At 37.2% G+C, this 16,119-nt stretch overlaps 1 protein-coding gene across 2 annotated transcripts in view; it reads right to left on the reverse strand.

The window, feature by feature from the left end:
• Positions 1-16,119, reverse strand: part of LOC126194655 (exportin-1) — a 131,440-nt gene that overhangs the window by 41,793 nt on the left and 73,528 nt on the right. For both annotated transcript variants that reach the window (XM_049932845.1, XM_049932846.1), the window contains exons 11-13: positions 13,107-13,341; positions 8,689-8,852; positions 8,439-8,573 (exon numbers count right to left, since the gene is read on the reverse strand). In XM_049932845.1, coding sequence (XP_049788802.1) covers positions 8,439-8,573; positions 8,689-8,852; positions 13,107-13,341 — 534 coding nt within the window. The remainder of the gene's footprint in view (positions 1-8,438; positions 8,574-8,688; positions 8,853-13,106; positions 13,342-16,119) is intronic.

Here is a 16,119-nt window from a genome sequence, read left to right on the forward strand (position 1 = left end):
GGATGCTATTCATAATGTGGATCAGGCCAGTCTGTGTAGCATGTGATCACTTCCCATTTCCTGTTACGCACTCATCAGTGGTCTGTGGTGCTGGTGCTATGCTTGAAATATCTTTGAGTAGATTATGTCTGTGCAAGCACCACTGCATTTAATTCTCAGGAGCAAACTTAAGAACAAGATAATTATCCAGGCACCGGGATTTTAGTGCATCACAGATCTTTTTCCATAGAGCTATTAAATGTTCACTCCCCAAGAAATCTTCTCTACAGCCATATGACTGATACAACAAGATACATTCAATTCTGGGCTCAACATTTGCCAATCTGCCAATGACCCAGTCATATATAATATTCAGATGTTTCGCTAGTCCTGTTTGCTTGATGCTGACCACTTTTTCCTATAGTATGTTAGTTTTTTCATTTCTCCGGATCTTTTGTATCTATCATCTTTAAGATATCTATAATAATAATCTATAATATAATAATCCGTGCATCATGCACTGGTGCTGCTGCTCACAGCGTGTTTTCAGTTGCCTGATACTGCATTGTATGTGTGCACTTGTGAGTATGTGTGTCTACTGTTGAAGAGGGCTTTAATGCTGAAAGCTATAACTGCGAGAGTCGTTTTGTTGTGTCTATCTGCGACTCAACATCTCGACTATATGGTGAGTAGCAGCTTTCCTTCTCATAATATTGCTAAAATCTGTTTTACTTATTCTAATCTTAGTCTGTCTCTACTATTTTTTTCACTCTACTGCTGCTTCTAGCATCAGGTTATCTATCCCTGAATGTCATAGCAAAAGTTCTACAACGTGTCAGATCTGGTAAGCAGTGTTCATATATTGGGTTTGTGCATAATTTCATGGTGTTTTCCAATGTTTAATAAACAGAATAGATACTGATAAGAGAGACTTTAGTCAACAATAATATATTCTCCTTAACTATTTACAACAATCTGCCAATGGTGGGGTAGCTTTTCAATTCTGTGACTGTAGAAACCACACGGTTTGGAGGCGAAGAACTTGTCAAGCCATGTTCGGACCAAATTTTCATCTGGAAAGGAAGTTCCTTAACATTTGTTCCATACAAAGCAGGAAATGTGAAAATCTGAGTGCAAGATCAGTTGAATAAGTTGGGTGCCAAGCGACTTCTCAAACCAACTTCTTTATAGTGTTTTTGTCATTCCAACAGAATGTACGTGGGTGTTATCATGGAGTAGCATCACATCACGCAGTCTTCTGGTCACTGTCCTTGTATTGCACGTACAAGGAATCTCAGTTGTTGAAAATATACGTCAGCAGTGATGGTTAAGCCTCAGGGAAGCAACTCGTAGTACATCACACCGTTGTTTCTCCAGATGTATAACATTATCTTTTGTGGATACAAGCTGGTCTTTGTACGGAGAATTACTGTGTTGTTTGGGTTCAACCATTTCTTTATTTTCCTTGTGTTATCATAAAGACACCATTTCTCATCACCAATAACAATACAGGATAGGAATGGTTGGTGTTGTTCACAAGCCAACTGATGACGAGCGAGCAGAGATGCACATATGGCCAGTCGCTGATTTCTATGATTTTGGCTTAAATCATGCAGAGTCCACACACCTGATTTTTTAATTTTCTCCGTTCACTGCAAATGTCACACAACAGTGGAATGATAATAGTTCATCATATTTGCTGGTTCTCAAGTACATACATGTGGATCGTTCTGGATTAATCCATTTAAATAATCTTCATCAAACCCTATGTGTCTTCTTGAACGTGGAGAGTCACGAACTTTGAAACGATCTTCCCCAAAATGAAAAAGACATTTTTTTGCCGTGCTCTGCCCAATGGCATTACCCCCATACACAGTGCAAATGTTTCTGGCTGCCTCTGCTGCTGTCACCTCTCTAATGAAGTCAAACAGAAGAATATGTCGAAATGTTCCAATTTCTCCACTTGGCACTCCATTTCCTAGTGTGCACAACTCCATTCACTACCTCCAAAATGACAAAATGTAAACTCAAATAGCAACAGTGAACTACAACTAAAAAATGACAATCGATAAGCAAACACATAGCAATCAGAACACCGACATGAAAAACAAAAACACTACTTACTTGGGCAACTACAATTTAATTCAACAGAATCTTGTTTATGATGATAAAATTGAACTGAAATCCATTATTTCTCACAAGCAAATCTATAAGGGGCATTCAAATGAAACCCGATCACTAGTGGAAAGTAACAGTAACGATTTTATTAACTCAAAAATGTAGTTATAGGGTCGTTCCATGGCAAGTGGTCTAGAGGCTCCCACATGACCCTCATGGATTTTGATGAAATGTTGTATGAACATTCACACATGTTCTCAATGAACACTGGTAAAGTTTCAGTTTCAGAAATTCAATACTTTCGGAGATACAGTCACTTGTTTAAGACCATAGCACAGCTTTCTATCCTTGAATTTTCAGCAACTTTGAGATGAGATATCTCTGTAAGTATTTGCATGAAAGAAACAAAACTTGGCCATCTTGTACAACTTTTAGAGCTCTTTAAAGTAAAATATTAAGAAAAGGATTTCTGAGCAATTTTCATATAGATAATTTGAAGCAAAGTTGGGTGAAAAAATAGCTGTTTAAAAAAAAAATGCCAACTTTAGTTTTTTATATCTCCAAAAGTAATTGTGGGATGTACATGAAACTTTGCACACCATTAACTCACCAACACAAGGTTTTAAAATATAAAATTTCATTCTCCTATTGCTTTCCATTATTTCACAAATCTAGGGTGGAGTCGACGATTTTTCAAAAAGTGCTAAAAATGGGTATTTTTAGTCAAAATTTTGAAAAAAGTGTTTTCTCCAAACTCTTCTGAACTATGGTAATTAGAAAGAGCATATTCTAAACTATCTAGAAAAGTAGATTTGGTTTTGCAATGCAAGCATATAAGGCCCTAAAAAGTAGCATCATCAAAGAGGCGCACTGGAAGTTTGAACACAATTTTCTGGCACTCAAATTATACCTGAAATCTTTTATTTTGCTTTATACATGTTTATTAATGTCTGGGATAAGTGAAATAAGAAGTCCTGATGAATAGGACCTAGCTTAAGTCCGAATACCAAAAGAATAAAAACAGAAACAATGTTATTTCGTAATTGTCACCCCCCCCCCCCCACTCACTCACTCACTCTCTCTTTCTCTCTCTCTCTCTCACACACACACACACACACACACACACACACACACACACACACACACACAATTATTATTAAGAATGAATGTAAATCATAAAATTTATTTGCATAATCATCAAATTATTAGTTGCCTGTTTAATGAACAACACCAGCTTACTGATGGAAAAGAAGTGTATAAATGAGTTGCTATGGTCCATGGTGGCTTAACCATTGCTAGTTTCATTTCACCTGAGAAAACCAGCATTCCCATTGCCATAGCGGCCACGCCCGATAGCTTAGCAACAACAGCCACGGGTGGGTTTCTTTACCACAGGATCCCAAGCCTGATAAGGGTTTCTTTACACAGATTCCCAAGTCTGATAGTAAAATTATTTAAGTGCCCTGTGTAAAATTAGAAGGCACTCTTGGGTTCCTTAGATTGTTTCCTCTAACCTATTTCAATTTTTGATATGCTATATTAATTTTCTGATGAATATCAAGAGGAATGGTGTATTGCCGGCCAGACGAATTTACTGATGGAGCTGGAATAACTGCAATAATGTGGTGTTCCAGAACTCAGCACTTGTCACTTCTTGGAGGCCAATAAAATGAATTTGCTGGACCATGTGGGTGCATAAAGTTTATTAATGCATCCCTTTGCTCTGTGGAGGTCTCACCGATATTTTCAATCCACCACACATTTTCATACATGCATGCAACATATTGTCCTGGTTGGAGATCAGACATTAATATGCCTCCTTTATTACTGTGACCCATTTTAGCTAGAAAAGATGAACAGTCATTTGAAACTCTGCAGACCTGAATTGTTGTTTCATCAATAGGTAAAAAGTGATGATTTTCTCTAGTACCTGCTACAGTTTGTCCAAGTTTAAACCTCTCTTCTTGTGACACAATATTTTTTTTTTTCAATTTCATCTTTACTGACGAAAACAAATTTAATTCCATTTATGTTTTCAGAGCAGAAGTGAAACAGATCCACGGGGGTAAGAATTTGTCCATTAAGTGGGTGTTGCAAGCTTGCTCTTGCTGCTAACGGCTTTGTTGTACCTCCAATCCCATCACAAGGTGATTTCCCGTGACTAGTAGCAAAAAAATGCCATTCGGCTGTCATTCCAAAATCACTCTTATGATAGCACAAATTAGAAAATTCTTGAAAATTTTATATTGAGCACTGGAGCCATCACTGAAATAATTAATGTGGGATATCTGTGCGAACTGTGCTTTTATATATTTGATGAGCTCCTTGATAAAAACGTGAACTGTAATAGTGTCATGTTGCAAACAATCACTGATAATGCAAAAACTTAAAGATTCTACTTTCTCATTTTGACGAAAGTAAATGGATGAACTGTTGCTTGACTATTGTCCCAGTGGAAGCCTTGCACAGCATCCTGAATGATAAAAGAATAATTTTCTGCAAAATCCATTAGGACAACAAGCTCTTCGTCTTTCAGATGACATTTAAGGCCTTTAAGATGCAAGCTTTGATGCTTGGCAATGTAATGATGGCATGACAGACTCCATATTTTATTTTTTACATCTTCAATGAATTCATCCACTACCATTTGCTTCGTGTCCTGTGTGGCCCGATCGGTATGTATCCATTGCTTAAACACAATAACTTCCTGTGGCTCATGATCTAGGAAATAGCTGGCAATTTCAGATGCTACAGCTTCGGGCCCAGGACACCTTTCACAGCAATGTAGCATGCACTGTTTAGTTCAAACTGCATTGCTGAGAATCTCCTTATAATTTTCACGTATACCAGCTCCGCTAAGCATAAGCGTAACATTTTGGTAAATTGCACAGACACAAACTGCATGCAATCCAGCTGATCCTACTGTTACACACCATTTGGGTCTAAGTTCACAAAACTTTGAGAACCCTATTTCTGGACCATTTATATTCTTATAGATAACATATATTTCCCATAAATTGCAAAGTAACAATCTTTTCTGCATGTATGTCTTTCTATCTAAAAGTCTAACTGAAATACTATCTTTTTTTCCAGGGCACACCCTACTATACTCATCATCTTCAAAAAAATTTCGAACTCTACTAGTAACTTCTGCTGGTAATTTCCTGCTTTGCCTATTTTCGGGAAGTGCCAGAATGCCCTTCTCTGCCTTAAGCTTTTGAGCATTCTTCACCATTCTTTCGGACACGCCGAACTGAGCTGCTGTTTGTCTGACCGTCCAACTTACAGATGCCAAGGTTAAAATTTGCATCTGTTCTTTATGAATTGCATTCTGCATCTTAGCTTTCAGTTCAGTCAGCAAATGTGCATAGTCGGCACAGTTTCAACATTCCTTAATTTCACTAGCATCTTCAATTTGTCGGTTTACTCCCATTGCATTTACAATTCTGTTTTTAATCACACTTTTGAATTTTCTTCTTCACATATTGGGGCTTATCTCTGTAGCTTACTGTTCTCTTCAGGGGTGAAATACCGATAGACAATAAGCTACTATTTAATTCTTCTTTCGGTGTAAAGTCCTCATCAGAATGTGATGATGAGGCTGATAAAGCTTCGTCCAAGAGTTTATTTAAGGTAGTCCTGCAAGCCGGACAAATTTTCTGACCTGGCTTTATGTTATTAACAAGCTGCTTCAACATATCAGAAGCCTTATTAGCTGTTTCAGTATCAAGAGTGCGAATTCCTGCCTTAACATTATGATTCACCTTCTCAAAGGGATTGAAGCATATTTTTTGTAACTCTCATATTGTGCCAATAACAGGACTTCATGGTGTAGGCAAACTTGAGAGGTATTGTCCAGCTTTGCTTCAGAACGTCGGACCAACAACTCTTTTTTCCTCATCACTAGAATCCCCAAACCATTTTAAAGCAGCTTTTTTGGCAACGAAAGTGACATGACACTTTGTTCCACTATCTCCTTGCCCAATTGAGCAGGAAGGTATGCTGTTCCCTTCTGCATCCATCTCTAATCAGTAACTAAATGATGTATTTGGCCTCTAAGTGCAAATTATAATCTGCTTAAATTTCAGACAAATTGCTACTGAATGAAATTATATACAATGTATAATACCAATGAAAAAATCTAATACGAGATATATGCTATAAAAAGACACAATCAAAACAATTTTTTGTAAATTAGATTACAAACTTTGATGGTCTTACGAATCACTTAACAAGCCACATTCGGTCGAGAGAACCCACTCACTATGCTGCAAACACACCACTGAAATACTGATTGTTCAAACAAGGCTCACAATAATGAAACAATCTGATTGTTAAAGCAATTGTTGCCATTATATTTTCTATAAACAGTGAATCTTGTGAATTTTCTCTGTGAAACTAGTGGTTAGGTATTTACCAATGTAGTAGGCTGCATTTAAGTGAGATTAAAAAACAAAATTAAAACTCTTAGATGTTTAACCAACCAATTTCACGTTTCCCTAATAACTTTACGACAAAAATTCACAGGTTACAAACCTAGGTATTAAAATCTCTGCAATATTGATTGGAAAATTTACATCACCTGATGCATGATTCAAGCAAACCGATTCTTATTTGGAAAAATGTTTTATACAATTGAATCCAAAAATTAGGTCTCCATTTTCCACTTGTAAATATTTACAATTTTGAGAAGTACGAAAAATATGAAGCAATTATTCATTGAATTCTTTATGATCTCTCTCTCTCTCTCTCTCTCTCTCTCTCTCTCTCTTTAGTTATATGCAGATGAACACTTACGATAAAAGCAGAACGGCTACTTCTCATAGTTTTCAAGTTTTTCTGACAGTCTCATTGCCTATTTACCACATCTTTTTATTTCAATTATTCAAGGCGCTAATAAACATTTATTAGGCATAATAAAAGGTTTCAGGTATAATTTGAGTGCCAGAAAAATGTGTTCAAACTTCCAGTGGGCCTCTTTGATGATGCTACTTTTTAGGGCCTTATATGCTTGCATTGCAAAACCAAATCCACTTTTCTAGATAGTTTAGAATATACTCTTTCTAATGACCATAGTTCAGAAGAGTTTGGAGAAAACACTTTTTTCAAAATTTTGACTAAACGTTCCCATTTTTAGCACTTTTTGAAAAATTGTCAACTCCACCCTAGATTTGTGAAATAATGGAAAGCAATAGGAGAATGAAATTTTATATTCTAAGACCTTGTGTTGGTGAGTTATGGTGTGCAAAGTTTCACGTACATCCCACAATTACTTTTGGATATATAAAAAACTAAAGTTTGCATTTTTTTAAACAGCTATTTTTTCGCCCAACTTTGCTTCAAATTATCTATATGAAAATTGCTCAGAAATCCTTTTCTTAATAATTTACTTTAAAGAGCTCTAACAGTTGTATAAGATGGCCAAGTTTTGTTTCTTTCATGCAAATACTTACAGAGCTATCTCATCTCAAAGTTGCTGAAAATTCAAGGATAGAAAGCTGTGCTATGGTCTTAAACAAGTGACTGTATCTCCGAAAGTATTGAATTTCTGAAACTGAAACTTTACCAGTGTTCATTGAGAACATGTGTGAATGTTCATACAAAATTTCATCAAAATCCATGATGGTCATGTGGGAACATTTCTTGATATTACACCACTTGGCACGGAATGGCCCTATACACAGTACACATACTCAAAAATAGTCGCCAAAAGTATTGGCACATTTGTCGTATTTTGACACTAGCCCGTTGATTCCATCCTTGAAGAAGCTAGCAGGCTGCTGTCGGATGCAGGCCTGGACCCAGTCACACACTTAACACTTCGTCATCCGTTGCGAATTGATGTCTGCAAATAGCTTGTTTTAGAGGTCTAACCACATGAAAGTCACATGGTGAAAGGTTGGGACTGTACGGCAGATGTTCCACTGTTTCGCACCAAAACTGCTGCAATGGTGTCTTCACAGCATTGGCCATGTGGGCGGGCATTATCATGCAGGAGGTTAATGCCATTGGACAACAGGCCTCAGTGGTTCAAGTTAATGGCTCGTCTGATCGAATCACTACTCATTGTTCCTGCTTACTCGCCCACATGTTTGGTATGGACGGTGACTTGGGTGACCACCTTTTCTTTGGCGTAAAACCACACTTGCGCTATGCAACATCAAATGGTGTGCACGTGTCAGTCCCTCTACCAATAGATGGCGTCACCATACCCGCAGTTATGTGATGCCCCACCTTACGTGTAGGGCAAAGGTAGATGCACTGACCAGGTTTCATTTGAATCAACCTCATACAATACGGTAAAAAGAAAATCAGTTTATGTTGTAGAAAATGACATTTACCTTTGAGGCCTGACATATTATGTCATCCCACACTTGATTCGGCAGTGACATGTATTTTTCAATTAGATGCTCCTGCACAACCTGGTCCACCTGTGCACTAATCATGTGACCAACAGCCTCATAAAACGTGTGTACCTGGGGAAAAATAAAAATATTCACCAATTTAAAGAAAAAAGGGCTCACAGAAACATTGTAATAGAAATATGTTTTCACATCATGTGTTTTCACAACATAATTATACAGAAGTTACCTGCTGAGTCTGTAGATCACATATAATTGAACTTATTGTTGACAGAATCTCTTCAATGAAGGGAACCACTTCTCCAACCTGAACAGTGACAAAATGTCGGCGACATTTTAAAGCAATTTTTATGAAGGTGTCACATGCCATGTCTTGAACACCATCGTGTGTTTCTGGAACAGGAAGGCCATGAAGTAAATTATACTGAGGGAAACTGTTTTAGGTTATCACTACAGTATCACTTTGGAGGGCATAAAATTATTTTATAAATTATACACTTCAAGGAGAATTGCAAGATGTATCTAACAATAACGCATAAATTCCCTGGATAATCCACAAAATGAACTGAATGTGGAAAATACATATACTGCTACAATGAATTTTATTGTGAATGCTAAACAGAGACAATCACTCTGCATCAGACCAATTATTCACTCCAATGTAATGATGATCTTTTCCAAACCAAGGTTACTTGGTTAACACAAATGCCATGTCCAAAGACATGGTTTTAGGCCTAAGCAAAGGACTAGTGCACGATTTTCTGCCTTACAGTACAACCTCAAGGAATGGACAATTTGGTATAGGAGGGAAAAGTACAGAGTAAAAAATGTGAGGCAGACAAAGGCTCAGCTACAGTAAGGAGATTTGAATAGCTCTAGGTTGCAGCAGTTCTGCAGCTACGAGTTTTTCAACTGACGACGACGACGACGACGACGACGACAACAACAACAACAACTGTGACGAGCACAGCGCAACTAAAAATTAAGAATCAACAAAGAAAGAAACTTGCTTTGAAGCTTGCATTTTAAATGTGGTAAGGCTAAACTGCTCAAAAACTCAAGACATCAGACACAAACTAAACCACTTCCAACACCTGCCACAACAGATTTCCTCTTTGTTATTTCCTGTACTATTTCGCACATTACTTGCGTCAAAGTTTTCTGTTCTCTTTATTTCTTGTTAGATCCCAACAACGTAATTTCTATTTACAATATATTGAAGTTCATAACTTTTATGCTGTCAGGTCTTTCCTAAAAGTTGGTGTTTCAACAACTTTTAAACAGATTCTTTCAATTTGTCAACCTATAACTTAAGCTGCAATCAATACTGCATATTTTTTGAGATACTCCACTAATCGGTGTCTCTCTTTGAATTCCAAATGAAGGGTTTTTTTTTGCTCAAAATCAACTTGCATTCAAGCACAGTATCATCAGTTCCCAGCAATGTCAACATTATGTTCTTCCATTTCTATTTTCCATTCTTTGATGCAAGACTAGTGTCATTCCACTATTTATCAACTTGAACAGTAGTAATGATATCTCATTTAAACTACTGACAATATGTGTTACAATTTAGAGTCCCGCCGATGTATGCGTTTCTCTACGACAGCCAATTTATACTCATTAGAGGCACTTATATTCCAAAATAGCAGCAAATAATGAAAAAGTCATCACCAATAAAGGAGACCAAGTCAGTTAAAATACAAATACTGTGTGTTCATCACGAGCAGTGATTTCTAAGTACAGAAGAATAAAAAGAGATGCCCCATAAATTTATTAGCACATTATTGACAAAAATTAAATTACAAAGTAACTTTTGGTTTGCAAAGAAAATGTAGAAATATTTGGGGTGTATCAGTATTAAAACAAATAAATGTTCACAAATATTTGGCATGATGTAAGACAGTCCACCATTAATGGAATAACATACGTAACTGATGTGCAAGATGATCCATGTCTTACACAAAAACTAGCAACATATCAAATCTGCTCAACTAAAAACATTTTCTCAAAACGTACCATGCAACACGGCAGGAATTCTGAACGTAAATGCATCTCGCACAGATAAAGATCTAGCTACAACCCACCAGGAAAAAAACTGCAATTGAACAAAATCTTCAAACCAGACACCTAATACCAACCACTTAATAAGGCGCTGTACATTGAGTCTACCAACCAACCACTACAATTTGGACAGAGCTCTTAAACATCCTAAAATCCACCATACAATTACGTCAAGCTCCAAAAAGGAGAAAAAACAGGTGGTTAAACATAACTTAAGATCAGGCACTAGAAGAAAGGACCAAACTTTGGAAAAATTTCAACATTAACAAATCATTGAAGGGGTGGCAAAAATTTGAAGATACAAAAACAATCAGTAAAGCTCGATTCTAAGCAAAAAATGCAATTACAATAAAATCCAACTTTTAAGAAATACAACAAAACTTCAATAATAATAATAATAATAGTAATAATAAAGCAGGAACTTTTACAACATACTTAGATAAAATCTCGGGGGTTACCCATCCCTCAGGCTGTTCTTTAAACCCCAAGATAGATACCTGATGGCTCACTACAAATCAACACGAAAAAAACTGTGAAATTCTGATGGACTATTTCAGTAAATTTCTCAACTGCTGATGTTCCACAGAAGAACCCCCACACCTCATACCAACAATAAGGGAACTATCAGATATAATACAAATTAAAGCTACAGAGAAAGCTGTATCTGGTGGGGAAAAACAGTAATCAGCTGCCACAACTTCAGAGCAGCAAAGCTTGACCATAATCCATATATATCTTATATACTGTAATCAAAAGTTCTCTGACACAATTCTGTGTTTGCATCAGACTGCTAATCTAAGAATCAGCTCTAGAGATTTTGACAGTTTTCACTAATAGACAGACTGATTCATGAGGAAGGTTTATGTAGAAAATTTATTAACTCTACACCAGACTAGTTGTCCAGCTATAGATATTTAAGTGTTAGCTGTGCGAAGCCAGGCGGGTCATTAGTCCGATACTGAATTATGAAAAACATCATTTCCCCAGTAATCTGAATTGTTGCAGAACTTTGGATACTAATTGAAGAAAATGTGACCCAAATAATCCACAAGGTATTTGTACAAAATCTGGAAAACCGAATGAATCCTTTCTGAATGAAAATGTGTACTCGCTCACTCACTCAATCACTCACCCTGCAAGGACGAAACTAATATGAACATTTCTACAGGAAATCACTCCTCCCAGTCATCTACAAGATTCTCTCAAAAGCCCTCTTCAACAGGCACAAAAAAACAGGTAGAGCTGTCGATAGGAGAGCACCAAGCAGGTTTGTGCAACAGATGGTCCTACACAGAACAGATCTGGAATCCTATGATGATTCTTGCGATGACAACAGGAATTCTATTGCCAGCTTTGTGAACTACAAGAAGGCATATAACTGTATAAACAGACAAATACTCTTTGATACAACAGAAAAATTTGGATGAACAGAAGGAAATGAGCAGTTGTTTGGGAAACACTAAAACAACCTCTAAAGTGAAATTTCTGAGACATTTGTGATTAAAACTGGAGTGCAATAGGGTGGCAGGCTCTAAACATTATTCCATCATCATCCTCAAAAAAATTATCAGTACATGTAAAAAGGAACTGAAGAAATCCAAGTAGGCATAAGGAACAGGAAACAGAATGAACATGAAATGCTTGGCACTTGAGGATGATATTGCAATCATCAAAATCAACCAAGAAGAAGCCAAATACGACATAAAAAAGTACATAAAATCATACGAAAAACTGATTTGCAAATTTCAAGGAAAAAGTACATACAAATGGAAAGATTGGGTCATCTCCCCACAGAAACAACCAATGAGAACTTTGCACAAGACCCTCATTTCAAATACTTTGGAAAAGTTATTCATCCATCAAGAAAGTATCAGAATATTCTGAAAAGCAGACACGCTCAAAGAATCACGACAACAAATCATCAATATCCACAACACAAAATTAGGGCACAACAACAGTCATACTTCCAACAAGTAATATACACAGTCGAGGCAACACATATTAGCAGACAAACAAAAATTAAAGAAAGAGAGGATCAGGAATCGAAAAATCCTTACCAAAATTTCAGACCAATAAACAGGGAACAAATTTAGATGAGGAGAGCAACATCAGGTACAGACAGACAAACAGGTAAATCACAGACATGTAAAGGCGAGGAAAAAAAAAAAAAAATTCTATGGACCCATTCATAGGATGAATGAGACCAGAACAGCAAAAAAATTCTTCAAAGTCATCCATCCTGGCAAAGTCAATAAAGGAAGATAGAATTACCAACAATTAGACATGATGAGATATGACATAAGATCAGGGACAGTTCAGTAATGTAATCAACAGATAAGGATTTGAAAAGAAAAGACAAAATAAGAAGACATATGAGCGAAAGGAACAACTTAATGAACACACGAAGAGAATTTGAGAAGAGAGGAGGAAACAATGAATTTATTAAAAAGGATTGAAGTCCAAACCTTTTGTCATTGAAAATGATCATAAAAATATAACGAGAGCAGCATGCAACAGTACCATTTGATTAAATGTTAAACAAAAATAAAATATTGATGTTAACCTTACCATCCATAAACTTACCATGCATAAACTCAAAGAGTTTATTTACTACAGTCTTTAGGAATTTCCAATGTGCACGAAGGAATCTTGGGTACTGGCCCACCACATACATAATATTGGACGCGATAATTGCTTTGTTGTCTTTTCCCTTCTTCTGTTCACACAATCCGAGCAGATCTTTGATAACTGTCACCAAAAACCTTTTCTCATCCTCCTCATGCATAGCACCAGATATACTACCAATGGCCCAACATAACTGTTGAAACAAGAATGGATGATGGTTTGCAGAACAAAGGCGCATAAACAACATACAACAACTCCAAATAACATTATACAGTGTCCATCAAAAAGACCTCCCGTATTTGGATAGGCCACTGTAAGAGTTGTGGTGGAAATACTGATTTGGAGGGACGTATCGATTGATAGCAGTGTATGTGCCATTCTGTCATAGGCGCAACAACATGGCTAGGTGAGCATTGTGTATTTGTTGTGAAGGAGTATATCCATTATGATTGTTATGTGATTACCATTCAGCAAGTATTTCGCATTCAGTTCCCGATAGAAAAACTATTTGAGTTTGGGTATCAAACATTAGGGCATCAGGTTCTGCACTGAATACAAAATCTAATGGCCGACTTTGGACTGCAAAAATGGGGGAAAATGTGATGCATGTGATAAAGATGATAAAGAGTCCATCCAGCAATCTCCAAAGCATTCAGCGCTTAAACATGTAGCTGCCCTGGGATTGTCTAATAAGATGGTTGGTTGGTTGGTTGTGGGAAGAGGCCAAACAGTGAGGTCATCGGTCTCATCAGATTAGGGAAGGATGGGGAAGAAAGTCGGCCGTGCCCTTTCAAAGGAACCATCCCAGCATTTGCCTGGAGCGATTTAAGGAAATCACAGACGCGGGATATCTAATAAGAATAAGATGTATTTTGCACATATGTCTTTGCATGCACCATCTGCCACCACAGCTGAGGGGTCAGTGGGGCAGAATGCCATGCCAAAGGCCCAGGTTAATTACCGGCCAGGTCAGAGATTTTCTCTACTGACAGACTGGGTGTTGTGCTGTCTTCAACATCATTTCATCCTCATCAACACCCAAGTCGCCAACAACTAAAAAGACTTGCACCGGGCAACCAATCTACCAGACAGGAGGCCCTAGCCAAATACACATTTCATTTCACATGTACCCATATAAAATGATGGTTACCTAAGAATTAACAGGGAGATTTTGAAACTGTCAGAGTTGTGTGTGAGGAAATTCTCCAGAACATTCCCCCCATCTTGATTTCTTCTGATGAAACCCATTTCAACTTGCCAGATACTGTAAATAAAATTTCTGTTACTGGGCAGCAGAAAACCCTTAGGAACATCACCAATGACCATTTCCCAGCCATCATAGGACTGTTTGGTGCATCTATGCTGAATTTGGTGTGTGAGGTCTGTATTTTTTGAAGAAGATGGCATAATGGTAATGGTTGATTCAAATGTCTAATGTCACATGATAAAGACTTCCACTAACCTATGTTAAACCTTTGTTGGGGACGATGGAGGGAGAGAAGTCTGGTTCCAACAAGACGAGTCACAGCTCTCATTTCTCAGGGTTCTCTAGAAATTTTGAGAGAGCTGTTTCCTGGATGTCTTCTCTCTTTGTGAGGAGACAATGTCTAGCCCCAAGATCACTGAATTTATCATCTGCTTTTTTTTTTTAGGAGCACTTCACTTCAAGGCTCAAGTGTAAAAACATCACCCCACAATTCTGCAGGCACTTAAGGAGGCAATCACCCAGGAAGTGGAGGCCATTCCACCAGAAGTGACACAAAGAACCATGGATAACTTCAGGAAAAGGTTTCATCAATGTAACAACAATGGAGGACACTATTTATTAGACATAATGTTTAAAACCACCTAATGTAAAATGGTATAGTATTTGCTGTTCACAAATATATGTATTTTCCCAGAATCTCTATTTGTAACTATCTTTTGAAATATGAGAGGTCTTTTTGTCGGACACTGTATAACATTTCAGTATACAAAAGAACGGGCTGTAATGAAGTGCAATTTCTGACAGTGTTTTCTTTATAGATGCTACAAACATCTTAACCCCTCAAGCCAGTAGTTTCCGTACTAGTGCCAAGCCTTCTGGTTGTAGTTTACAAGAACAACTTGTACAAGAATGCAGCTCTAGTGCAGGAATTATTTGCGGACATTTATTAAATTTCATTGAGATTATTAACAACAGATCTTTATTATGTTTAAAATATAATATGAACTTTCAGTGTAATGCAGTCTAGCAAACAAAGCCTACACTGCAGTCTTTTTTCACAAGTTTCCAGCAGTCTTGTTAAGAGTCACAGACTGGAGCTTACATGTAAATCTTCCTTTGCCTTTTCAGTTACTTACTAAGCAATAAATGCATTATGTACTGAAACATAATATTATTGTGTACTACTGTAGACACTTTTTCCCCTTCCATCTTTTAAGGCAGCTTGTAATTGCTGATTTCCTCTGACAGCCCACTGATTAGCAAAGATCATGGTGCGCTTTAATAGATATCCTTACACTTAGCCAAAAAAGTAGTGTTACCGGTCATCAACAGACAGAAGAGAAACACATATTTATATGTAGGACTGTAAAAGAGTATTTGGTCAGGTTACCACCCATGCAAATGCTCACAACTATCGAGTATAATCCTGGCTTAAAGGGTTCAGAGATAACCACTGATTGCATTAAAATTATGTAAATTATCTAGAAGCATATCATAAAATTTTATACAAATAATGACTTATGATACAAATGTATCTACATATATACCCCACAAGCCACCATACAGTGCATGCTGACCTGGTACCATTGCTAGACATTCCCTTCCCTGTTCCACTCGCAAATGGAGTGTGGAAAAAATGACTGCCTATATGTCTCCGTATAAGCCTAAACGTGTCTCATTTCGTACTCACAGGCCTTACCCGAGAAGTATATTGGTGGCAGTAGAATTGTCTGAAGGCAGTCAAAACTTCCAGTTCTCTAAACT

The sequence above is a fragment of the Schistocerca nitens genome, chromosome 7, assembly GCF_023898315.1.
Source record: "Schistocerca nitens isolate TAMUIC-IGC-003100 chromosome 7, iqSchNite1.1, whole genome shotgun sequence".
NCBI lineage: Eukaryota > Metazoa > Arthropoda > Insecta > Orthoptera > Acrididae > Schistocerca > Schistocerca nitens.